Here is a 26,196-nt window from a genome sequence, read left to right on the forward strand (position 1 = left end):
CTGGTCTCCCTCCCTCGCCTTGTTCCCCTTTCAAACGAGGGAGAGATTGAGGCTCTATTTGGAACCTAGGGAAAGTAAAGAAAAAAAAAAAGAAAAAAAAGAGAGAAGGAAAATGGGAGAGAAAATTTATTATTCATTACACTTAAAATTCTTATTTTCTTTATTTTTTAGCTTCAAATCAAACAATGGAAAGGAAAATTTTTTAATTTTTCCTTTCTTTTCCTTTCCTTTCATAGGTTCCAAACAGAGCCTGAGTTCTCTCTCCCGTCTTCTTTTCTCTTGTGCGAACTCTCGCGTACCAAGGAGGCTGTAACTGTAACCCTCCTCCTAAACTCTCAAATCATTTTCTTCTCAATCATCAGAATCACATACATTAATCATACCTACCCCATTATCCATACACACACACAGTATTAGTATTTTATTACCAAAACAGTTCCCATCTTCTCATCATATCTCCACACTTCCCCATGTCCAAATCCTGGGGAAAAATCGGCGCATGGGCAGCCGATGCGGAGGCCGAGGAGGCGGCGCAACAGGCCGCCGCCGCCGCGGCAGGACCCAGCTTTCCGAGCCTGAAAGAAGCAACCTCCAGCAAGCAGCCCAAGAAGAAGAAAATGAGCTTACAGGAGTTCACCATGCAGCAACAGGTACAACAACAGACCTCTACTGTCCGGCCAACAGCTTCCTCCACCGGTCTGACCCCGGCTGAGCTCCTCCACCTCCCGACCGGTCCTTCGAACTTGTCCGCTGAGGAAAAAACGGACTATAGGCAACGCCTCGGCGGAGGGTTCTCGAACTACTATGGCCGTGATCGAGAACCCTCCGCCGATAGGGACGCCCCTCGTAGATCATCCTACGGTGGATTTCAAGACGATCGTTGTGGGGCTCGACCGTCTTCTAGGGTTTCGGATTTCGACCAGCCGTCGAGGGCGGACGAGGTCGATAATTGGGCGATGGAGAAGAAAACCCTACCGTCTAGTAATAATCGGTACAGTTTGCTTGGTGGCGGTGTTGGTGGGGGTATGTCTAGGGCTGACGAGGTGGACAATTGGGCAGTTGGGAAGAAGCCTGTGAATCCGGTCAGGTCTTCGAATTTCGGTTCATCTTTTCGCGAACCTGACCGGTGGGTTAGGGGAGTAGGGTTTGGAGAGGGGAATATCAAACCGGATCGGTGGGGTAGGGGAGTAGGGTTTGGAGAGGCGAATGTCGAACGTGATCAACGTTTGCGTCCGAAATTGGCATTGGATCCGCCACGTGGAGGGTCAGGTGCAGTGGTTGAGGTGGTTAAAAGTAATAGGCCAAATCCGTTTGGGGAAGCACGGCCTAGGGAGGAGGTTTTGACGGAGAAGGGGTTGGATTGGAAGAAACTGGACTTGGAAATGGAGGGGAGGAGGTCGAGCAGGCCGGCAAGTGAGCAGTCCAGTAGGCCATCGAGTGGTCAGTCGAGTAGGTCAGAGAGCTTGGGGGGGTTGTCTAGGCCGAAGGTGAATCCTTTTGGGGATGCAAAGCCTAGGGAAGTATTGCTTGAACAGAAGGGTAGGGATTGGAGGAAAATCGATTTGGAATTGGAACATCGTGGTGTTGATAGGTTGGTAATATGTTTTCCGGCTCCATGTTTAATCACCTCTAGATTAAAACAGTTTCTTGTAACAGCACAAATGTTCAATGTTGTTGCTTTATGGTTATCAGCTCTTTGAAAATCCTTTGGCGGTGAACTTACCATAAGTGATTAGTTTTTGTCTATTTTTAGACTTGTAGAGGTTACTCGTATTTGATTTCTTGTCTTCTGATTGAGTGGTTTATTTGTTACTTTGAGATGGAGAGCTATAAGGTGTTCTTAGATAACTTGTGGCTATAAAAAAAACATTGATGAAGATAGAATAAAGATGTGTTGTACTAAATATCTAATGAGCTGGTTTAGGAAATCATAATTGATCTCTTTAATGAGCTGATTTTCCTATTTAGCTCAACCATTGGGTTTTTGCATTGGATTATCGTAACAAACAAGGATTACTTTTCAAGATTTCCCTCATTAGATAAGAGTTGAGCAATTTATTTATGTCCCCTTCTCATCCACAATGTCCTTACAGAACGGTTTAGATGGCAGTTGTGTTGTACAGCCATTGTATGTGATCTACGGTCGGGGAATGCATTCGGTAAGCAAGGAGGAACTTGTAGTATGATAGATATCTTCCTTGGTCTCTAAATGACAAAAAATGTTTCAGGCCTGAGATAGAGGCAGAGAAGAACCTGAAAGAAGAAATAGACCTTCTAAAGAAGGAGCTCGAGAAAGAATTTGTTTCACATCCCAACAGAGAATCCTTGGAGAGGTTCCAAGAAGATCAAAGCAGTTTACGTGATCTAATACTTGGTAAAGAAAGGGAATTGGAGCTGCTGACACAGGAATTGGATGACAAAGTCCGCTTTGGTCAGAAAGCCATAGAAAGGCCAGGTTCTGAATCAGGTAGGGATTCTGGGTTTCCTGAAAGAAGACCTCCTTCTCAGTCGGGGGTGTTTGATGATTCCAGAAGTATGGAGGTCATGGGGAGGCCTCGATCACATGGCACTGGGGATATGCAGACAAGGCATGATAGAAGAGCATACCATGATGGTTGGGAAATAGGATATTTTGGCAACAGGGGCATGGACAGGTAATTGGAATCTAACCAATTGCTTTCTCTATTTAGATGATTACCATGATTTTGAAGACATGCTTTGACATTTAAGCGCGATGAGTATAAAAAATGTGTGCTGCATGTATGATAAGTTTATTCATAGCAGAATTACTTTTGTTTTTCTTGAAACATGATACATGCAAGTACATGCAAATAAGAATCTCCTGCACGAAAATAGACATTGGGAACTCAAGGAAAGGTAGTAAACGTTTCTGAATTAGGTCATACATGCATGGTTTAGCATCTGCATACGTCTTGAAAAAGATTATTGTACCATTGGGTTTCTAAGGATGTTTGCTGGGGCCCTCTAACCCAATGAATGCTCCCAAAACATAGGACGAGATAAATTTCATCACGGATCAATATCCAACCTGATATTAAAATGTGTAGGATTATATAGTTGTATCCTATCCACCCCCTTCCTTCTAAGCTCTCCTAAGACAGGCTTGGAGTCTACCAAAAATTGGTACGGACCATGTGTAAGGTTTTCTTGTAGTGAGGGACGAGAAATCAGTTATGAAGTTTGAGGTATTCTTGGTGTAATATGGACAACTTCACTTTCTTTGTCTACATGCAACGGTTGCTATGCCTATGTTTACCCTTTAAATTGGACTCTGGTTTGTTGACACTTGGCTGTTGAAACAAGTTTTTACCTGTTCGAAGTCTTGAACCATCACATGATGTAATGCTCATTTGCAAGGCTCTAGTGCGCCCTCAGTTGATGATTTGATTAACCAGTCTGTTGACATTGAATGAATTCCACTTCAACTGTTACTTGCACTAGGTGGTATGTAACTTCAAGGGTGTTGTATAATCCTAAGAAAAAGAATGGTTGAATGCATTCGACTTTTCTTTGCTTATTTCTTTCAAGATTTTAGAGATTCATTGGTAAAAAGTTCTGCTTTCTAGTGTCAACTTCGGTTCTTAGCACAGTTCCTAGTGTTAGCCCTTCATCTTCCCCCTTCCCCGGTGTTCAGAAATGGATTAAGAAGGGGTTTTTTTTTTGTTTTTGTATGATGTTTCTTGATTTGTGATTCTACTCTCCTAGTTCTGTAATTTACTTGCTTCTACTGAATAAGCAATCTCAATTAATTTCATGCCACATGTACATTTTCATGCATGCTCGAATTCAAATGTTGTTCAGAATTTTGTTAATGTTTCTTGCTATTTGGCAGGTCGAAGGAGAGACGGTGAGCTCCAGTTGGTATGGTTTTTGAGTTTTCCACTTTTGGCGACAAGAACTGATATTTTGTTTCTTTTTTCCCCTCTTGATTTGTGGAGGAATGGGTTTTAGGGTTATTTTAGGCACAGGAATTCAGTCTCTGATCTATTGTTACAATTTTGAAGCTCTGTAAAAATTTGAACATTTCCTCCTCCCGTTTTTTGTATGTCTTGAAAAAGGACCTTTTAAGTTTATTGTTCTTGCAGTGAGACTTTTGATAGTAAGGTACTGGAACAATTTTGATCTCTCTCTAAGACTTGTAATTATAGAATACTGCAACAATTTTGCGCTCTCTCTCTCTCTCTCTCTCTCTCTCTCGCCCGCTGTGGAATGATTTACAAGCTGGTGTTTTTGCGCCTGGTATGATTCATGAGCCAGTGTTCTTGCTCAGGATACCGAACTCAGAATCAGATACACTTTCTGCAGTGATGAGGTCAAAAAGAAACAAAAGAAGTAAAAAGACTACTGCTGTGCTGTGGTGGTGCTAATAGCCACGTATATCGGTAAGTATTATTTTTAAATTCATAAGGGCGAAATTACTCAATCCGCCTCTATGAATTTAAAAGTAATACTTATCGATATCTATTGGAGTTGATATTTTACAAAGCTTCATAAAATATTCAAAAGTTTATGGATATTTTTCTAAATTTTTGTGGGATTCGAAATGAATCCGAATGCGTTTTTCCTTACGTGGTTTCCTGCAAATTTTCTTTGTGAATAGTTTCATTTTTACGTTTTCTTATTGGTGCGAGAACAAATTTCAAAATCTATATCTATACTATATAGTATATAGTATTGCAGGTTGACTACTTTTCCTAAGAAAAGCCGTAAGCGGGACACGTGGTGCTTGATTTTTTATCCCTTTCAAGTTTATAAACTCGAAACAATATCGCGGATCAAAAAAAAAAAACTCGAAACAATATCCTCTCTTGCTTCGAAAATAACTCAACAAAAGAATATAACTGGTCAACCCAATAGTAATAGATTGTTTGATTATTTCTTGAAATAACTCTTCCCCGATCTTCTTGTGTTTTTTTTTAATCCGCGATCTATTTTGTTATTCAAACTTGAAAATCATGGGAAGAGAAATTACTTTGAGAAGAGAAACTACCTAAGATTTTCAAAACATAGAATCCGTGATTTTTTACCATTTTCCTCTAAAGTTCCTTTTCAAATCATAATCGTGTGTATAAATAAATTGAAAATTACTTAATAAAATCATACTCCTAGTTAAGGCACATGAGGCTCAAGCCTTAAGCCTTCCAAAAATGTTCAAATTAGAACTTTCACTTTGTTTTTAGTACCTAGTATAATCTATCTATCTAATAAAACACAATGGTGTGGGCCTCCACACAAACACATCCAATAATAAAACACAACTAGTGTTTGCCCCTGCCTACGGCACTACGCATCGCGATTGGAATTAGTGTATTGTATTTGTTCCACTTCTTAGTGGCGCGAAAAAGAACTACTTGAGAGATATAACTCAACATATCGATCGTAACTATAACTAAACCAACCCATCTACCAATTTAGACCCCGACTAAGACAATTCAACTACCTACAGATAAATTGAAATCGTATGCCTTGTAAAAAGAAAGAAATTACATGACTGAATAAAATATTACACCATTTTAAGAAAGAACAAATGTTAATTTCACATTAAAGACACTGACATAATTGCATGTTTTTACACATCAGGTACACAAAGAAGCCAACCTAAATTCATAACATGCAGCTCAACCAATGGTAAATTTAGCTGTGGAACTCGAGAAATGGAAGGTTCATATCCTTGGGCCTTGGCAAACGCAGATAGAAATTACCTTAAGGAGGGAATCATTGTAGAGCTACGGTTTCCAAACACGCATTACCATGGAGGTCAAAACCTGAAAACAAAAGACCAAAAAATTATAAGAAAAAAAAAACCCACCAAACCACCACATAAGCAACCCTCCGAAATAAATAGAATTCACCAATTTTACCAACTCAGGCCAAGAAAACTGCAATAGCGTTAAAACCATCAAGAAAGAAGGATTCTTGCTAATAATTTTTGTGTTTCAAAGCAAACTTAGTCCCCATGCAACACCATTAAAAAAAGTGCATGAAAGCCATATTTGTAGTCCCCCCTACAAATTAATTTTAGACCATATTGAAGTGTTATTGGAGAAAGAGCTCTGGTCAAAAGCAGAGAAATAAAGAAAACTCAAAAAAGCTTACCATTCGCTAAGCGAGCTTCCAATCTTGATGATGATGAAAGTATTAGAGGGGCAATTATATTCTTGCTCCTATCCCATACAATTACTTGGAAAGAGAAAAAATGAATTAACATCAAGAATGATTGCATAGCAGTAATGCGAAACCAAAGTGATTTTGAAAGGTTAAACCCCAGAAGCCACTATTTCCTAGCACAACGCTTCTAATGTTAGAGCCCCAACAAAAGATGAGGAAAAAACTAATTTTCTACGGTGATTGAGTGTTTGTCCATGAGTCTTAAAAATGAGTCTAAAAACTAATTTTCTACCCTCAGTGCTAACGTTGGGAAAGAAGGTCATTAAAAAGTCGGGTACGAAAAGGTCTCCCAAAGGTTATAATGATGGGTAACTTTAGCTTTGGAAATGGTTTTCCAAGAGCCAAAAAAAGAGAGGACACGGTTCTTCTATTCAAAGCAAAAAAACAATGAATGTTGCACATGCATTGCCCTGTTGACATGAGAAGTCCCTGTATGCCGCCTCCTTATTCAACTTCAACAAAGCAACAATTTCTAATTATTCAACAAAGCAACAAAACAACAATTTCATCCATGTAGCACAATCCTAAATCGAACACAGGCATTTCATCAAACATTTCTCACATGCATTTCATCAAACACTTCGTACACACAAACTTAGAGCATGTGGTGGGAGTGTCGGAGATGCAGTACTTTTAGCCCAATCCCTTACCTAATCTGGCCAATCCAACAGCCCTTATTGATTTTCGTATTGAAAATTGCTTTTGAAATCAGTGAATTTGTCTAAACAACAGAATCAGGGTTTTGGTGTTGCCGACTTCTTACACATGCAAATTGGTGTATGTATGATGCATGGAAGGGGTGAATGGTGAACCCCTCCATCGTACAACAACTTGTGGAGGAAAAGAAAGAGTAGAAATTCTCCGTAAAAGGAAGACTAACTTGAAGTGATTTACATGGATTTACATGTCTATCTTGCAAGGGGATTTGCATGGATTTACATGTCTTTTCGAGAGAGAGAGAGAGAGAGAGAGAGAGAGAGAGAGATACCTCGTGGTGGTGCGCTGGTGGTGGGAGTGGCTAGGGTCGGTGTGGGAGTAAGAGAGGGACGATCGAGAGAGTGAGGGAGGGGATAGGTGGAGAAGAAGAGAGGAGGCAATGGATTTTCGTCGGAGGTAGGAAGGGGAGAAACCATAGTGAGAGGCATCTGTCTAAGAGAGAGAGAGGGGTTTGTTTTTTATCTGGAACATAATTTGAGACGTGAAAAGGGAGATACTTTCACTTGTGTAATTTAGGTTAAAATTATGGGCACTTAATTGGGAATAGGAGGATGCATCACAGCCCTTGGATCAAATGATCCCCAGCCATTGGATGTGTTTGTGTGGAGACCCGCACCATCTATCTAATAAAACACAATGGTGTGGGCCTCCACACAAACACATCCAATAATAAAACACAATGGTGTGGGCCTCCACACAAACACAAACACATCCGATGGTTGGGGATCATTTGATCCAAGGGTTGTGATGAATCCTCATATTCCCAATTAAGTGTCCATAATTTTAACCTAAATTACACAAGTGAAAGTATCTCCCTTTTCACGTCTCAAATTACGTTCCAGATAAAAAAAAACAACCCCTCTCTCTCTCTCAGACAGACGCCTCTCACTTTGGTTTCTCCCCTTCCTACCTCCGACGAAAATCCATTGCCTCCTCTTTTCTTCTCCTCCTCTCCCCTCCCTCACTCTCTCGATCGTCCCTCTCTTACTCCTACACCGACCCTAGCCACTCCCACCACCAGCGCACCACCACGAGGTCTCTCTCTCTCTCTCTCTCTCTCTCTCTCTCTCGAAAAGACATGTAAATCCATGTAAATCACTTCAAGTTAGTCTTCCTTTTACGGAGAAAATTTCTACTCTTTCTTTTCCTCCACAAGTTGTACGATGGAGGGGTTCACCGTTCACCCCTTCCATGCATCATACATACACCAATTTGCATGTGTAAAAAGTCGGCAACACCAAAACCCTGATTCTATTGCTAGACAAATTCACCGATTTCGGAAGCAATTTTCAATATGAAAATCAGTAAGGGCTGTTGGATTGGCAAGATTAGGTAAGGGATTGGGCTAAAAGTACTGCATCTCCGACACTCCCACCACATGCTTTAAGTTTGTGTGTACGAAGTGTTTGATGAAATGCCAGTGTTCGATTTAGGATTGTGCTACATGGATGAAATTGTTGTTTTGTTGCTTTGTTGAATAATTAGAAATTGTTGCTTTGTTGAAGTTGAATAAGGAGGCGGCATACAGGGACTTCTCATTTCAACAGGGCAATGCATGTGCAACATTCATTGTTTTTTTGCTTTGAATAGAAGAACCGTGTCCTCTCTTTTTTTGGCTCTTGGAAAACCATTTCCAAAGCTGAAGTTACCCATCATTATAACCTTTGGGTGACCTTTTTGTACCCGACTTTTTCATGACCATCTTTCCCAACGTTAGCACTAAGGGTGGAAAATTAGTTTTTAGACTCATTTTTAAGACTCATGGACAAACACTCGATCACCGTCGAAAATTAGTTTTTTCCTCATCTTTTGTTGGGGCTCTAACATTAGAAGCGTTGTGCTCGGAAATAGTGGCTTCTGGGGTTTAACCTTTCAAAATCACTTTGGTTTCGCATTACTGCTATGCAATCGTTCTTGATGTTCATTCATTTTTTCTCTTTCTAGGTAATTGTATGGGATAGGAATAAGAATATAATCGCCCTCTAATACTTTCATCATCATCAAGATTGGAAGTTCGCTTAGCGAATGGTACGCTTTTTTGAGTTTTCTTTATTTCTCTGCTTTTGACCAGAGCTCTTTCTCCAATAACACTTTAATATGGTCTAAAATTAATTTGTAGGGGGGACTACAAATATGGCTTTCATGCACTTTTTTTTAATGGTGTTGCATGGGGACTAAGTTTGCTTTGAAACACAAAAATTATTAGCAAGAATCCTTCTTCCTTGATGGTTTTAACACTATTACAGTTTTCTTGGCCTGAGTTGGTAAAATTGGTGAATTCTATTTATTTCGGAAGGTTGCTTATGTGATGGTTTAGTGGGTTTTTTTTTTCTTATAATTTTTTGATCTTTTGTTTTCAGGTTTTGACCTCCATGGTAATGCGTGTTTGGAAACCGTAGCTCTACAATGATTCCCTCCTTAAGGTGATTTCTATCTGCGTTTGCCAAGGCCCAAGGATATGAACCTTCCATTTCTCGAGTTCCACAGCTAAATTTACCATTGGTTGAGCTGCATGTTATGAATTTAGGTTGGCTTCTTTGTGTACCTGATGTGTAAAAACATGCAATTATGTCAGTGTCTTTAATGTGAAATTAACATTTGTTCTTTCTTAAAATGGTGTAATATTTTATTCAGTCATGTAATTTCTTTCTTTTTATGAGGCATACGATTTCAATTTATCCGTAGGTAGTTGAATTGCATTAGTCGGGGTCTAAATTGGTAGATGGGTTGGTTTAGTTATAGTTACGATCGATATGTTGAGTTATATCTCTCAAGTAGTTCTTTTTCGCGCCACTAAGAAGTGGAACAAATACAATACACTAATTCCAATCGTGATGCGTAGTGCCGTAGGCACGGACAAACACTAGTTTTATATAATTCTCAATGGTCTAGTAAAAATGGAACGTAGGGAAAAACAAAAAATGAAAATAAAGTTGGATCAATGGACATTGGGGTCGCTGATCTTTGAAAAAATTATTCTGTGTGGTGAGTGCATCATTAACATGGATGCATCTTTTTCTCTCAAACGATAATTCGCAAACAAACCCAATGAACTAGCGAAGATGGTTTTTTTTTTTTTTAGGAAAATGACGGTCAATGAGGTGTTTTGATAATTAATACCCTCCAAGAACATTTTCAGCATTAACAAAATGTTCTCAGCATGTCTTTGGCGGGTATTAATTATCAAAACACGTTCTGAGCGGTCATTTTCCCTTTTTTTTTCGACGAACACGAAAAAGGATTTAGACGTTAAGTGATAGGACATTAAGGGCTTTATTTTCGAGGATCGTATTAGAGCCGGCCCTGGACAAATTCTAACCGATATCTGACTTCTGAGTTCTGACTGAGTTAATTTTTTACCGAACTCCTTAGAGCATCTCCAACCCATGACTTCATATTGGAGATGTCAAACGTTTTTTGAAGGCTTACGTGGTATTTTGGCATCTCCAATTTGACATCAAAGCCTTCCTTTCCAATCCTTCTGCCAAATTTTTTTTATTTGACATCAAGTTATCCCTCTCCAACCTTTAATGTCAATCCTTATATCAATCCAAACGATCATTTTTTGAAATTTGGCATGGATGAGAGTGATTGTCAACTTTGTCATTTCCTTCAAAGCCACGTAGATTTTGACATCAAAGAAGGCTGTTAGGTTGGATTGAATTTTGGTGTCAATTTAGATTGGATTGAATTTTTAGTGTCAATTATTAACGTAAACATGTCCACGTAGAAATTAATATCTCCCATTAAAAATGCTCTTAAATAAATTAATTTTGGAGTCCAATCATTTGTGTGGGACTTTGGTTACCATGTACCGTCACCCAAGTGTCGGACGCAAAACGGACCGCTCCATTTTATTGCATAATGTCAATCATTCACCAACCAAATACTCCGTATCTTGTTAACTGTTAAATTCCAAATAATTGACTCTATGTGCACTGCATCATTGACAATCCTCCTGGAGTGATCATGGAATCAGTGCCATCGGAGTAGCTCTTCTTGCTTTTGTCTCCGTTTTCACTGTCATGAAGCTGGGAAGCAGTATTCAATCAAGCCTTGTTGGATCACCCAGTGGCTGTCAATTTCCAGCAGTATTCAACTTCGGCGATTCCAACTCCGACACCGGCGCCTCATCGATCGCGCTCTGTCGAGTCCCACCTCCCTATGGCCAGACGTTCTTTGGCAAACCTTCTGGCCGGTATTCCGACGGCCGGCTTATTATCGACTTTATAGGTAAAGGGTTTTGCACCTCTAAATTAAATCTTCCTTAGGGAGTGTTTGGTTCTAGCATTTTGTAGAAATTTTTCTTATATTGGCCTTTAGATTGAAAAATGAGTGTAGATTAAATTCACCCACAAAACGAGGTGGTTTTATGATTTTTCTGCATAAAATTGCAATTTTACTTACCACAGGGCTTTACATATCATTTACTATGATCACACTTACTACAATGTAGGGTCACACTTACTAAGAGAAGGATTCAACCAATGGTTGAGAATAAAAAGGGTGATCAAACGGTTGAGGGAAAATAGGGGCATGGATGCCCCAAACCAGACGGGGGGCATCATAGCCGGATCAACCGTAGAGGAATGCCTTATAGAGAAGAAAACTTGTTGATTGTTCCGGTGAAAAGAAATGAAGGTTTCTAGTCTCTAAATAGTCTAGTTCGTGACCCTTCCTAAGAGTCACAATTGTTAGAGATTTTCAAAATAAAAATGGATTTTGGTTTGAATTTTTTGAAAAGGTAGTGAGAGAGGTTTTTTGTGAAAGGTTGCAATACATTTTCACATGAGTTGTGACTTTATGTGAATGGTAATATCACCCATTAGTTTGAGATGTGTTTATTAGGAAGGGATGTGATTGTTAGGAAATGATGTGAAACATGGGGGTGCCTTCAAGAGGTATGAGTGTATGACCCTTCTAATTAAATGTTTTCATGAAAGGGTTAAGGGTGCCTTCTAAGAGGCATGTGTCCTTTTAATTAATTGTCTTCAATAGACATGACCTTTCCTAACTAGGGTCTTTAAAAGACATGAGTATTCCTAATGTGTGTTTACTGAAGACACAACCTTTCACATAAGGGTGCCTATAAGTTTATAAATAGGCCATTGGTTGATTCATTCAGCACACCAAAAAATTCCATATTGTATTGCTCTCTCTCTCTCTACACACTCTCTCTCAAGAATTTTAGGCATACCGGTATTCTGTTATTCTGCAAAAATAGAATATTCGTTCTCGGTTCTTTTAGAGTTGTTTAGTGGATTGTCTGTCTTCGTTTGTGCAAACGTAGACAGAAAGAACCTAGAGTTTTGATTCGATTTATCTTGAAGGCGGATTTGCTGTAACCCAATGCACACCTTCTGGCGGGGGCAAATACTGTCTTTAGAAAAGCGTTCTCCTAACACAACTCGAACTGCTTCTACCATTCTAGATTCTGAAGAGACGACGCCGTCACATTCATCATTTTGAAGACCGGATTTCCAACAACAATCACTTGTCAAGAGCTACCAACAACTTGATTAATCTAAGCCATTTGATCGTGTTGATTTGAATATCAACCGTCGGATCATGTTTATACCAAATCATTGAAAAAATGAACGACTGTGATGCCACACACACGTGTGCACTAATAGCACCAGATTGTGCATTTGCACACGTGTGGGACGGTTTCACCCTACTTTCCTGTGGAGCGCTCAGTTGCACCATAGCATAGCGCCTAGCATGCTGAGCTAAGGATTAAGTCTGTAATATTCAGTGTCTTACAGACTTATCTTTCTGTTAGTATTTGGAGTTGAGCTAAGGATTAAGGTTATTGTTTTCTGATATATTTATTGTCTACTCTACTAAATTACTTATGCTGTTAAAAATTTGATACTTCCATTTCATGGTGTAAATTTGTTCACAAACTTCTGAACTTTCAGAGCTTCTCATCAATAGCGAGCCAAGTTTTAGAACCAGCAAGATCTCTCTCTCTCTCTCTCTCTCTCTCTCTCTCTCTCTCTCTCTCTCTCTCTCTCTCTCTCTCTCTCTCTCTCTCTCCTACCTGTGTGATGGTTGACTTGCTTTTGAATATTTGAAGCTCAGAAGTTGGGGTTACCATACTTGAGCGCGTATCTGGATTCTATGGGAACAAATTTCAGACACGGAGCAAATTTTGCAGTAGGTGGTGCAACTATAAAACCCAAGCCCTCCGCGAAACCAATCCATCTTAGCCTACAGCTTTACCAGTTTGAGCAATTCAATCATGCGCTATCGAGTTATACAACCAAGGTTAGAAAACAAATAGTTGCAGTTTGTCGGGCTGAATAAATCAATTTGAGGAGTTATTGCTCTATATTCAAGAAAATAACTTGACCTTTTATAGTTTTTTTGGGTGAGACCTGTTCATGCAATATGATGAGTAACATTTTCAGGTAATAAATTATATGCAATGAGTCTCCCAAGACCCGAGTGGTTCTCAAAAGCCCTTTATACAACACAGATTGGACAGAATGATCTTCATGCTGGGTTACTGTCACTGACGGAGGAGCAAGTGATGGCATCTATTCCTGGTCTAATTGATCACTCTGTTTTGGCCATAGAGTTATAGTACCTCATTGCTGACAATGTGGAATCTGCTGTTGAAGCATATTAAATAGCAGGGAATGACACGGTAAACCTCAATAGTATTGCAATACATCCATGTGTTATTCTGTTGAATTTAAGCTATTTTGTCAATAAATGTGACCGATAGAGGAAGAAATTCTTGGAATGCAACTTATGTTTGTACTTCAGCTGAATGAAAAACTGAAGTCCTCTGAATCATGTCTTGCAGAAATGCAAGTCATCATGTTACCTTACATGGGAATCATTTTTGTTGTTCTAGATTCCTGCTTTCGAACATTGTATTTATAAACTGAAACCCTGTTGGGTCAGTTTTATATCATGAACTTCTTTCAATAGAGGACAGTGAAAAACGTGTTAATACTTAGAAAGTTAGAATCATATTGACAATGACACACACTAAAACATAGTATTTCATATAATTTATTCTTTTCCTCTCTGATTTATCCCTTTCCTTTTGCTTGAAATTCCGTTTTCATTTGTTGCCTATTACTGTTTCAGAAACTCTACCAAGAAGGAGCAAGAGCATTTTGGATACATAATACAGGCCCCACAGGCTGCCTGCCTTTCGCGATAAATAATCTGCCAAAGACTGGCAATGCTGACCCAAATGGTTGTATTAAGTCTTACAATGAGGTGGCCCAAGAGTTCAACAAGCAGCTTTGGGACAGGGTTACCCAATTAAGGAACAAATTTCAAGATGCATTGCTGGTTTATGTAGACATCTACAAAGCCAAATACTCTCTGATCGGTGAAGCAAAACAGCATGGTATGTCAATTAGTTGTTTTATTGTCGCCAATCTAATTTGTTATGAATGGACTATGCTGTAGGCCCTTTAATGGGGCATGTTCCGTTTCTTAAAGTGCAAATACCAGTTTTATTCAATTTTTTGTAGACACCTTTACTACCCTTGTGAGAGATTTGGTTGAGTGATATCTAGGAGTCTTAGTATTTGTTCTTACCACTTTTGCCATATGTGAAACATCCTATATAAAACCTGACAGGTACTGGTTCTGCTCTATTTTTTGTCATGTTTGATCTCGCTGTCACTGTTCAATGACACAGGTTTCGTTAGTCCTCTTGGGTTCTGCTGTGGGCATCATAAGGATTCTAGTCTTAAATGCTGGGACAATGCAGTTGTTAATGGGACCAAAGTTTATGGAGCTTCTTGCAGTAACCCTTCTGAATACATCAGCTGGGATGAATACATTATACTGAAGCTGCAAACTACTGGATAAGCAACCGGATTTTGGATGGTTCACTCTCAGATCCTCAGGTTCCTCTTACGGAAGCATGTCTCTAGTATGCTCACCCACAGTAACAGGCAAGCTAAGCTTTGAGCATGATCTTAACTCCTGAAACTAGATTGTGTGATCATCTTTGGCAAAGATTTGAAATGCCCGTGAAGTAGTGACATTGCGAAAAATGTTACTTGAAAAGAGACAATGGGAATCCATGCTAATTTTCATTTCCACATCTTCATTAGAGTTGGGATTTCTGCCGGTAGATTCTTTGTCCTTGTGGATTGTAAGGAATAGCTATGCTTGATGAAGTGATAGAGCAATGAGAGCTCTGAGAGTTTCTATTTACATGTGACCATATTTCTTGTAATTTGTTGGATATACTATAATTGGGTCTTTACATTTGTGCTGGGATACTAAATGAGTGATTTAATTGGTCGCTCCATTTTCATCGTTCTGTAAATAGAATTGTATCTTCTGCACTTGTGGTTGTTTAAGTTGAATGAAATAGTGCTATTTATCTTCTCCCATGGATGTAAACTCTCACAGCCAAAGCATGTGAATTTATATCTCTTCTCTCACTCTCTGATTTCATATTTGTGATATAGGTTTCCTATTTCACAAATTTGTACAGTCATCTTGTAACCAAGTAAAAATGTGATTTTTGCAAAAGCTCGAGTGCAAGTCAATTACCTTCCATGAAAAGTCTGTGAAACTCTTGATTAATTGCACAGACTGTGTAAAGATCCAAACAGCCCCATTTCCATGGACACACAAGAGTCTCTGAATGCCCAAGCATTGAATCAAATTTTAGGTTGCGTTGATAATTGTGGTTTTTATATGGAAAAAGCCGGATGAATAGGATAACTACATCATCCTTTAACCAGGTGTTTTGTGGAGGACTAAGGGACAGTATCATACACTAATCATCATTTGGCAGCATTATCAGGCATTGACTCCAAATTTGGTGGCTTGTGGTTTGATCTCTTCAATGATTTCTGCAACGTAAGTTGAAACCCTGTTTCTCAATCTGCAGCTGGGTAACCAGTAAGAGAAGCGACATCCATTTTGCCACAAGATACTAGTCCAGGACAACAGTTAGTGGGATTGCTAAGGAGCTAAGTCCAATGCCGATTCAATGAATTTGAAGGTTTGTCTTTGGTCCTTGGTTTTTTCCCCTTGCCTTGAGTCTTATTTCCAATTATTTGTTAGTTGAAGAGTGTGTTGATTGGAGTCTCCATTGACTGTGTGAGATTAATTAGGGGATCCAATTCTCTGAAACTGCAGAGAAGCATGGTGCAAGTTGCAGTTGGAGTTGCTTTAGTCACTGCATTCTCAACTCTCATGCCATGGGACCAACTAGTAAATGGGACAGTAGGGGTCATCAGTTAAAGCGTTGCCAATCATCGGTGACTCTAATTCTGACACTGGCGGTAGATTAACCCCACTCCGTTGTGCTCCTTATCCTCATGGAAACACTTTCATCAGTAGACTTTCAGGCTGCTATTCCGATGGACAGTCCTCATCGACGTCAAGTTTCATGATGAGCTAGTGCATTCGTTGGTGCCAGTTTCATATTGAAAAGAAAATAAGACGGTTTAGATTTTCGGTTTGGACTTCCCACTTCTGATGTGAAAATAAAAAATTTAATCACAGTTCTACATGCATTTTCACTTCGCTTTGTCTTTCCTTCCCCCTTCCCTTTCTCTCTCTTATTATCTTGGAATTTTTTGCATCTCAGAAATTGGGATTGCAACACTTGACTGCATATTTGGCTTCCATATATTTCCATTGATCAAATTTCCGCATGGAGCAAATTGCGCCACAGGAGGGTCTACAATTCAGCCAGTTGTGCTATCTCTTTGGACATACAGCTATTCCAGTTTGAACAGTTCAACGAGCGCACCATAGAGCTATACAACCAAGGTCAGAGTTCTCTTCTAGCGAAAATTTGCATAGCTCTTATTTAGTGAAAAATAACAACATTGCACTAAATTTATTTATTTTTTATTTGTTCAGATGTGTTACAATTAGCGTAGTGAAACCTTAGTACTTTTTATTTTTTGCACCATGGACAGAAACTTATGAGAGTCAGCATATAAAAACAACAGTGTAAGATTGCAGCGCGTGAAGACTAACTTCTCCCTTCATCTTTTGTTAGTTTAATCAATAGAATGGAAACTAGAAGCCCATCTCAGTTGGAATTGATGGGTACTTCCTCTAGTTTTTCGCAACTATGTCGATACTGAAAAATCTCAATATAGTGGAGAAAACTTTGTGATTGTATTGAACATGAAAATGCTTAAGAATTACCATGCTAGTCGCAGATCAAAGTTGAATTATCTGTTTTTGTAAGCGTTTGGATGGATACCATTATGCACTGGGCGCTTAGTGCCATCTCTAGGAGATGGCCAGCAGCTGGAGATTGACTGCAATGGTGCGGGTGTGGTGGTTGCTGCAGCTGAAACTAAGACCAAGTTGAGCCAACTTGGAGATCTTGTGGCACCAAAGCCAGATTTTAAACAGTTTGTTGGGTTCTTACATGAAGAGAATGAAGAAGTGGTGGAAATAAAAGACATGCCTCTTTTGTTCATCCAGGTCCTAAAAACCTATAACTTTTTCATGAAAACAAAAAGATTTCAGGAAATGAGTCTTGTACCTACTTATCACCTTAAGCCACGACGATATAGTCGTTCTGGCAACAATGTACTCATCATGAGTTGGGTCCAACTCTGCGAGCATGATTTCTTTACAGAGATATTTTGAGCTCGTATACTAATATGTTTTTGCATTTCAAGCATAAAAGCTATGCCACAAACTAATAGCTATCTTAACAATTGCAGTTGACTCAATTGGGATGTGGAGGCGTGGCATTTGCTTCTCGTTACAACCAGGCTAACATGGCTGCTCTAACCCTGGGTAAAGACATGGTGTTGATATCAAATCCCGATCGGACTGTGTTTAGAGCATGGAAACACCCTCACTATGAGTAACCAAACCAAACCAAACCGAACCTTACGTCTCAATCACTTAGGGTCGGCTACATGAATCCGTTTCCTCCATTGGACTCTGTCAAGTGTCACTTGTTCACATAGACCCATTATACTCATATCTTTGCGCACTACAGCATCTAATGTTAATTTAGGTCTACCCCTCCCCATAACATTACTACCTAGAGCTATCCTATCCGCTCTTTTAACTACTGCATTTTCTGGTCTACAGTAGATATGACCAAACCACCTTAGCCTATTTTCCCTCAACTTCTCCTCTATAGGTGCTACACCTACCATCTCACGAACTGTTTCATTTCTATTCTTGTCTCGTCTAGTCTTACCACACATCCACCTCAACATTCTCATTTCTGCTACACTCATTTTGCTCACATGTTGTTTCTTAATAGGCCAACATTCTGTCTCATAAAGCATTGCTGATCTTATGGCAGTTCCATAGAATTTTCCCTTCAATTTTGTAGGTACCCTCTTGTCACATAGTACACCAGTAGCGCTTCTCCACTTGAGCCACCCCACTTGGATCCTATGGGTCACATCATCAGCAATCTCTCCATCTCTACTATGAGTACTCAAAACCAATACATTGCAAATCTAATGCCACATTTGTGCAATCTTCAATCTACGATCGGACTCACCTGATCCATTTAGCACCACACCGCATTGCCAACATAAAGAAAGCCACCGTGAGGGATGGAAAAATGTTAAATTGCACCCCCTTCCAAGCCGTGGCAGCAAAGATATGGAAGGCAAGGAGTGTTGCTTTGGGAATGGAGGAAGAAAGGATTTCGACAATGTTGTTTCTCGTGGATTGTAGGGAAAAGGGTGGTACCACAGGCACCGATCGGGTTTTCTGCAAATGCCCTGATTCCTGGATTTGCTCGGGCAAGCATGAAGGAGTTGAAGGAAGGAGAAGATTATGTTCTTGTGGAGAGAGTGAAAGAAGGGCTTAACAGGTGAGGGAGGGCTTAACATTTGCCTGGAACTGCGTAAGGATCAAATTAGGGAATTTCATAGGTTAATGATGGAAGGTTAAAACTAACGGTCAATGCCACAGCATATTTTCCATGCATCAATTGTATGTTTTATCTCATCAAATTGTAGCTTGCATTAACTTTTAACATCTTATTGTAAAGTCAAATTAACAGATAGTACTAACATCATGCATAGCCTATGCATCTTATTTGGTCGAGGTAACTCTAAGTTGTTCGGAAAAATCTGAGCCATCCGAGCACAAAAACCTTCGTTTCATAAGAAGAATTGAAATACTTGCACGCGACTATTACGCGAGACAAACTATATAAGAATTCCACAAAAACTGATTAAGATTTCTATTAGGTGTCAAGATGAGATATCTGCCATTTTATCACCTACCACAGTGGTAATATATTTCAGAAATGGGGGTGATTAGTAACTCTAGGCAATACAAAAACTGGGATACAAACCCCCCCCCAAAAATGTTCTTACCAAGTTACAATTGTTTGATATTACCAAACTGCTAATGTCACGTTAATGAGAAGTGAGGTGCGCTCCAATCGAATTTTGCTCCTCTGGATTGTTCTTTGATGACATTGACCCCCCATTTCTTGATCACTTTCTTTACCAGTACTCATCAAAGAGCTTGATCAACCACAATTTAATTTCTCCAATTAGTTGGCCCATTCTCTCGAGTAAAATTGAAATCAATTTCTGAACACACGAATATTCAATCTTGCGAAGAGCCATGTCTCTAATAGACACTAATTAATTAGGAAAGGTCCTGCATCTGGCAGGCACCCCAATATTTTACATCCCTTCGCAACAGACATGTCTATTCCAAAGAAATACATTCAACTTTCACATAAAGTCACAGCTCATATGAAAAGGGGTTGCAAATTTTCACTAAAAAACCTCTCTCAACATCTTTTCAAAAAAATTCCAAACCAAAATCCATTTATTATTTTGAAAATTTCCAACAGCCCTCTGCACAACAAGAGTCGTTATAGGAACCTTATGCATGGAAACAGCAAATCATGGTAAGATTTTTTTTTTTTACTAAGCAGCAGATCATAGTATGATTAGTATATATATATAATTTAAAAAAAAGTGGTGTAGAGTCCATTATTTGAAAATTTGCGTAATGGATTCAGTTCACCTTGTACATCTATCTTCTCAATTCTAATCCCACCTCTTTACAAATCTCCCAAAAATAAAATTTGTTATCAATCACGCCCAATAAATTACAAAAGTTTTTCACGGGTCATGTGCTTTATAAAAAAATGGGCAAGGGATCTTTCGTCCCTAAAGCCTGTCCCCATCCTATGTCCCATTTTCTTTATTAATACCATATGTTTAAAATAAAGCTCAGTAAGATATCAGTAAAGGCTTGATTAATTTTTTTCTCTATTTCTTATCAAAAAATTGAAAAAAGAATTGACAAGTCTTTAGAGTATCCACAATGAGTTTAGTAACTAGTGTTTTAATTGTGTGTATTAAAACTTAGCAAATAAAAATGTATTTTTTGTGTCACAATACTTGTATTAGTTTGTGTGTTAGAGTGTAGTAAATCTAGTAGTGTGTTAGCATGTGTGTCAAGTTTGACAAAAAAGTTAGCAATCAATAAGTGGGCCTCATCTTTATAAATGCAAACATCAACCATAAAACATAAATGCCCACTACTCTTAATACACACTTGTGGGTCTCATTTTTATCGTAGGCTCCGTTGTTTGGCGTAAAAATGTTTTACCTATTTTCCAGTGTTTAGTTGTGTAAAAATGAGGAAAACATTTAACATGTAAAATATTTTCCATTAATTAGATGAAAATGACTTACCCTTAAATCTTCCGTAAGTTATTTTCCGAAATGAACCCCGTTGCCTTCTTTTGCAATTCTCACCGTTCAGTGTCCTCGATCGTCAGTCATGACTCATATTCAATTCCAATATTCTCAAATATCTCCATCATTTAAGCCCTCCCTTTCTCTCTTTCTCCACTATTTTGTTGATTTCTGAGAATATTTTCAAGTGTCAACCAAATACCGGAAAATAAAAGTTTGAAATTTATTTTCTGGAAAAATATTTTACATTGTAAAACATTTTACATCGAAACAAACGGAGCCTTAATTCACATATGAACACACAAATATATCAAACCCATTGGGGATGCTCTAGTACATTCCTAAGGGCTTGTTTGGTTTAATAAGCCATTTGGTTTTTTTTTTTTTTTTTTTGTCATTATTCAATTTTTTTCTTATTTGTTAGTTTTTACGTCAATTTTTTGAGGATTATTGCTTCGTCATGACGAAATGAATATAAAAAAATAAAAAATTACAATCAAAACCTTTTTTTAATAAAGAGACATGTTTTTGTCTTTATTTAAAAAAATTTGGTTTTAATCATAATTTTTTACTTTTTAAATTCATCCTGTCACGACGAAGCAACAATCTTCAAAATATTAACGAAAAACTAACAAATGTGATTTTTTTTTAAGAAGGATAAAAAAAAAAGAAGAAGCCAAAATAGCTTGTTACGCCGAATAAGTCCTAAGTTAGCAATGTCTAACATGGAGACCAATTTTTATCCTAATACATACTTTAACAAAAGTTTCTCTTTGACACAAATATATCAAATCCATTGTGGATTCTTACCAATAACTGAGTGAGTTAATTTTTTACCGAACTCCTTTGTCAAAATACAGTTTTGGCCGTCATTTTCCCTTAAATAAATTAATTGAGGTTGAATCATTTGTTTGGAACTTTGGTTATCATGGACTCCATTAATTAATCGCATGGTGACAATCATTCACCAACCATATCTCTTGTTAATTGTTAAATTCACTATAATTGTTGACTCTATGTGCACTGCATCATTGACAATCCTCCTCTCTCTCTCTCTCTCTCTCTCTCTCTCTCTCTCTACTTCAATGGGGTGTTGTGGACAGAGAATGATCATGGACGCAGTGGCCATCGGAGTAGCTCTTCTTGCTTTTGTCTCCGTTTTCACTGTCATGAAGCTGGGAAGCAGTATTCAATCAAGCCTTGTTGGATCAGCCAGTGGCTGTCAATTTCCAGCAGTATTCAACTTCGGCGATTCCAACTCCGACACCGGCGCCGGATCGACCACGCTCCGTCTAGTCCCACCTCCCAATGGCCAGACTTTCTTCGGCAAACCTTCTGGCCGGTTTTCCGACGGCCGGCTTATTATCGACTTTATAGGTAAAGGGTTTTGCACTTCTAAATTAAATCTTCCTTAGGGAGTGTTTGGATCTAGCATTTTGTAGGAATTTTTTCTTATAGGAGCCTTTAGATTGAAAAATGAGCAAAGATTATATTCACCCACAAAACGAGGTGGTTTTATGATTTTTCTGCATAAAATTGCAATTTTACTTACCACACGGCTTTACATATCATTTAGTATGATCACACTTGCTACAATGTAGGATCACACTCCCTACGAAAAGGATTCAACCAATGGTTGAGATTAAAAACGGTGATCAAACGGTTGAGGAAACATAGGGGCATGGATGCCCCAAACCAGACGGGGGCATCATAGCCGGATCAACCGTAGAGGAATGCCTTATAAAGACGAAAAATTGTTGATTGTTCCGGTGAAAAGAAATGAAGGTTTCTAGTCTCTAAATAGTCTAGTTCGTGACCCTTCCTAAGAGTCACAATCACTTGTCAAGAGCTACCAACAGCCTGATTAATCTAAGCCATTTGATCGTGTTGATTTGAATATCAACCATCGGACCATGTTTATACCAAATCCCTGTAAAAATGAACGACTGTGACGCCACATGCTGTGCCACTAATAGCACCAGATTGTGCATTTGCGCACATGTGTGGGATCGTTTCACCTGACTTTCCTATGGTGCGCTCAGTTGCACCTTAGCATAGTGCCTAGCATGCTGAGCTAAGGATTAAGTCTGTAATATTTAGTGTCTTACAGACTCATCTTTCGTTTAGTATTTGGAGCTGAGCTAAGGGTTAAGGTTATTGTTTTCTGATATTTATTGTCTACCCTACTAAATTACTTATGCTGTTAAAAATTTGATACTTTCATTTCATGGTGTAAATTTGTTCACAAACTTATGAACTTTAAGCGCTTCTCATCAATCACGAGCCAAGTTATAGAACCAGCAAGATCTCTCTCTCTCTCTCTCTCTCTCTCTCTCTCTCTCTCCTTGAATGTTCTTCTCCTACCGGTGTGATGGTTGACTTGCTTTTGAATATTTGCAGCTGAGAAGTTGGGGTTACCATACTTGAGCGCGTATCTGGATTCTATGGGTACAAATTTCAGACACGGAGCAAATTTTGCAGTAGGTGGTGCAACTATAAAGCCCGAGCCTGCTATGAACCCAATCCATCTTAGCCTACAGCTATATCAGTTTGAGCAATTCAAATCACGCGCTATCGAGTTATACAACCAAGGTTAGAAAACAAATAGTTGCAGTTTGTCGGGCTGAATAAATCAATTTGAGGAGTTATTGCTCTATGTTCGAGAAAATACTTGACCTTTTATAGTTTTTTTGGGTGAAACCTGTTCATACAATATGATGAGTAACATTTTCAGGCAATAAATTATATGCAATGAGCCTCCCAAGACCCGAGTGGTTCTCAAAAGCCCTTTATACAACAGATATTGGACAGAATGATCTTCATTATGGGTTCCTGACTCTGACGGAGGAGCAAGTGAAGGCATCTATTCCTGGTCTAATTGATCTCTTTGCTTTGGCCATAGAGGTATAGTACCTCATTACTGACAATGTGGAAACTGCTGTTGAAGCATATTAAACAGTAGGGAATGACACAGTAAACCCCAATAGTATTGCAATACATCCAAGTGTTATTCTGTTCAATTTAAGCTATTATGTCAGTACATGTGACCAATAGAGGAAGAAATTCTTGGAATGCAACTTATGCTTGTACTTCAGCTGAAAGAAAAACTGAAGTCCTCTGAATCATGTCTTGCAGAAACGCAAGTCATCACGTTACCTTACATGGGAATCATTTTTGTTGTTCTAGATTCCTGCATTCGAACATTGTATTTATAAACTGAAACCCTGTTGGGTCAGTTTTCTGTCATGAACTTCTTTCAATAGAGGACAGTGAAAAATGTGTAAATACTTGGAAAGTTAGAATCATATTGACAATGACACATACTAAAACGTAAAGTGGATGACTTGGGTTTATATAATTTATTCTTTTCCTTTCTGACGTATCCCTTTTCCTTTTGCTTCAAATTCTCTTTTTCATTTGTTGCCTATTACTGTTTCAGAAACTCTACCAAGAAGGAGCAAGAGCATTTTGGATACATAATACAGGCCCCATAGGCTGCCTTCCTTTCTTTGTCATAAATAATCCGCCAAAGACTGGCAATGCTGACCCCAATGGTTGTATTGAGTCTTACAATGTGGTGGCCCAAGAGTTCAACAAGCAGCTTAAGGACAGGGTTACCCAATTAAGGAACAAATTTCAAGATGCATTGCTGGTTTATGTAGACATCTACAAAGCCAAATACTCTCTGATCAGTGAACCAAAACAGCATGGTATGTCAATTAGTTGTTTTATTGTCGCCAATCTAATTTGATATGAATGGACTATGCTGTAGGCCCTTTAATGGGGCATGTTACTTTTCTTAAATTGCAAATACCATTTTTATTCAAATTTCTGTAGACATCTTTACAACCCTTGCGAGAGAATTGGTCGATCGCTATCTAGGCGACTTAGTATTTGTTCTTACCAGTTTTGCCATAAGTGTATCATCCTCTATAAGAGCTGACAGGTACTGGTTTTGCTCTATTTTTGGGCATATTTGATCTCGCTGTCACTGTTCAATAACACAGGTTTTGTTAATCCTCTTGGGTTCTGCTGTGGGCATCATAAGGATTCCAGTCTTAAATGCTGGGACGACGCAGAAGTTAATGGTACCAAAGTTTATGGAGCTTCTTGCAGTAACCCTTCTGAATACATCAGCTGGGATGAAATACATTATACTGAAGCTGCAAACTACTGGATAAGCAACCGGATTTTGGATGGTTCACTCTCAGATCCTCAGGTTCTTCTTACGGAAGCATGTCTCTAGAATGCTCACCCACGATAACAGGCAAGCTAAGCTTTGAGCATGATCTTAACTCCTGAAACTAAACTGTGTGATCATCTTTGGCAAAGATTTGATGCCCGCAAAAAAGTGACATTGCGAAAAATGTTACTTGAAAAGAGACAATGGGAATTCATGCCAATTTTCATTTCCACGTCTTCATTAGAGTTGGGATTTCTGCCGGAAGATTCTTTGTCCTTGTGGATCATAAGGAATAGCTATGCTTGATGAAATGATAAAGCAATGAGAGTTCTGAGAGTTTCTATTTACATGTGACCATATTCCTTGTAATTTGTCGGATATACTATAATTGGGTCTGTACATTTGTGCTGGGGATACTATATGAGTGATTTAATTGGTCACTCCATGTTCATCGTTCTGTAAATAGAGTTGTATCTTCTGCATTTGTGGTTGTTAAGTTGAATGAAATAGTGGTATTTATCTTCTCCCATGGATGTAAACCATCACAGCCAAAGCACGTGAATTCATGTCTCTTCTTTCACTCTCTGATTTCATATTTGTGATATAGGTTTCATATTTCACAAATTTGTACAGTCGTCTTGTAACAGAGTAAAAATGTGATTTTTGCAAAAGCTCGAGTGCAAGGCAATTACCTTCCATGAAAAGTCTGTGTGAAACTATTGATTAATCGCACAGACTATGTAAAGATCCGAACAGCTTCATTTCCATGGACGCGCAAGAGTCTCTGAGTGGCCCCTAGGATTGAATCAAATTTCAGATTGTGTTGATAATTATGGTTTTTATATGGAAAAAGCCGGATGAATAGGATAACTACATCATCTTTTAACGGGGTGTTTTGTGGTGGACTAAGGGACAGTATCATACACTAATTATCATTTGGCGGAATTATCAGGCATTGACTCCAAATTTGGTGGCTTGTGGTTTGATCTCTTCGATGATTTCTGCAACATATGTTGATACCCTGTTTCTCAATCTGCAGCTGGGTAACTCGCAAGAGAAGCGACATCCATTTTGCCACAAGATACAAACTAGTCCAGGACAACAGTTCGGGGGAGTGCTAAGGAGCTAAGTTCAATGCCGATTTCATGAATTTGAAGGTTTGTCTTTGGTCCTTGGTTTTTTCCCCTCCCTTTGCCTTGAGTCGTTCCAGAGGAAGAGAGAGAGAGAGAGAAGAGCACCACACCCAACCCAACCCAACCCACCGCCAACCACCACCACTGCCGACAACACCGATGAACACACTCTTCAATTGGATCCCCTAATTAATCTCACACAGTCAAGGCTCGATAATTTCTTTGCTCTATTTCTTGTCAAAAAAATTGAACAAAAAATTAATTAAGCTCTTATCGATATTCGATTAGGCTAATTTTTACTGAAATC

At 38.8% G+C, this 26,196-nt stretch overlaps 3 protein-coding genes and 1 pseudogene across 4 annotated transcripts; all 4 read left to right on the forward strand.

The window, feature by feature from the left end:
- The first annotated feature begins 233 nt into the window (after positions 1-233).
- On the forward strand, positions 234-4,192 carry LOC131311472 (eukaryotic translation initiation factor 4B2-like). Its single transcript, XM_058338960.1, has 3 exons — positions 234-1,591; positions 2,229-2,654; positions 3,854-4,192. The coding sequence occupies exons 1-3, from the start codon at positions 471-473 to the stop codon at positions 3,870-3,872; spliced, it is 1,566 nt and encodes a 521-aa protein (XP_058194943.1). The 5' UTR covers positions 234-470; the 3' UTR covers positions 3,873-4,192.
- Positions 4,193-10,841: 6,649 nt separating this feature from the next.
- Positions 10,842-25,280, forward strand: LOC131312144 (GDSL esterase/lipase At3g27950-like). 2 transcript variants are annotated; one of them, XM_058339906.1, is made up of 6 exons: positions 10,842-10,864; positions 21,645-21,950; positions 22,974-23,165; positions 23,308-23,477; positions 24,013-24,283; positions 24,581-25,280. In XM_058339906.1, exons 2-6 carry the CDS (start codon positions 21,659-21,661, stop codon positions 24,817-24,819), a joined length of 1,164 nt encoding a protein of 387 aa, XP_058195889.1. In that variant the 5' UTR covers positions 10,842-10,864; positions 21,645-21,658; the 3' UTR covers positions 24,820-25,280. The 2 variants fall into 2 exon arrangements, with proteins under 2 accessions (XP_058195889.1, XP_058195888.1); XM_058339905.1 differs by lacking the exon at positions 10,842-10,864 and having other exon boundaries at positions 21,560-21,950.
- Positions 10,871-15,276, forward strand: LOC131309549 (GDSL esterase/lipase At3g27950-like; annotated as a pseudogene).
- Positions 14,936-17,748, forward strand: LOC131309550 (omega-hydroxypalmitate O-feruloyl transferase-like). The gene is made up of 5 exons (XM_058336166.1): positions 14,936-15,037; positions 15,964-16,113; positions 16,626-16,677; positions 17,108-17,349; positions 17,595-17,748. The coding sequence occupies exons 1-5, from the start codon at positions 14,936-14,938 to the stop codon at positions 17,742-17,744; spliced, it is 696 nt and encodes a 231-aa protein (XP_058192149.1). The 3' UTR covers positions 17,745-17,748.
- Positions 25,281-26,196: the final 916 nt, after the last annotated feature.

The sequence above is a fragment of the Rhododendron vialii genome, chromosome 12a, assembly GCF_030253575.1.
Source record: "Rhododendron vialii isolate Sample 1 chromosome 12a, ASM3025357v1".
In the NCBI taxonomy this organism is placed as follows: Eukaryota; Viridiplantae; Streptophyta; class Magnoliopsida; order Ericales; family Ericaceae; genus Rhododendron; species Rhododendron vialii.

Excerpts from the sequence above, each read along its gene's own strand:
- LOC131311472 (XM_058338960.1), top strand. The coding sequence starts at position 471 with ATGTCCAAATCCTGGGGAAAAATCGGCGCATGGGCAGCCGATGCGGAG. Across the intron at positions 1,592-2,228 it reads GAACATCGTGGTGTTGATAG|GCCTGAGATAGAGGCAGAGA; the intron begins GTTGGTAATATG and ends AAAATGTTTCAG.
- LOC131309550 (XM_058336166.1), top strand. The coding sequence starts at position 14,936 with ATGTTACTTGAAAAGAGACAATGGGAATCCATGCTAATTTTCATTTCC. Across the intron at positions 15,038-15,963 it reads ATTCTTTGTCCTTGTGGATT|TTGAAGAGTGTGTTGATTGG; the intron begins GTAAGGAATAGC and ends ATTATTTGTTAG. Across the intron at positions 17,350-17,594 it reads TGCCTCTTTTGTTCATCCAG|TTGACTCAATTGGGATGTGG; the intron begins GTCCTAAAAACC and ends TAACAATTGCAG.
- LOC131312144 (XM_058339905.1), top strand. The coding sequence starts at position 21,590 with ATGTGCACTGCATCATTGACAATCCTCCTCTCTCTCTCTCTCTCTCTC. Across the intron at positions 23,166-23,307 it reads TATCGAGTTATACAACCAAG|GCAATAAATTATATGCAATG; the intron begins GTTAGAAAACAA and ends TAACATTTTCAG. Across the intron at positions 24,284-24,580 it reads CAGTGAACCAAAACAGCATG|GTTTTGTTAATCCTCTTGGG; the intron begins GTATGTCAATTA and ends TCAATAACACAG.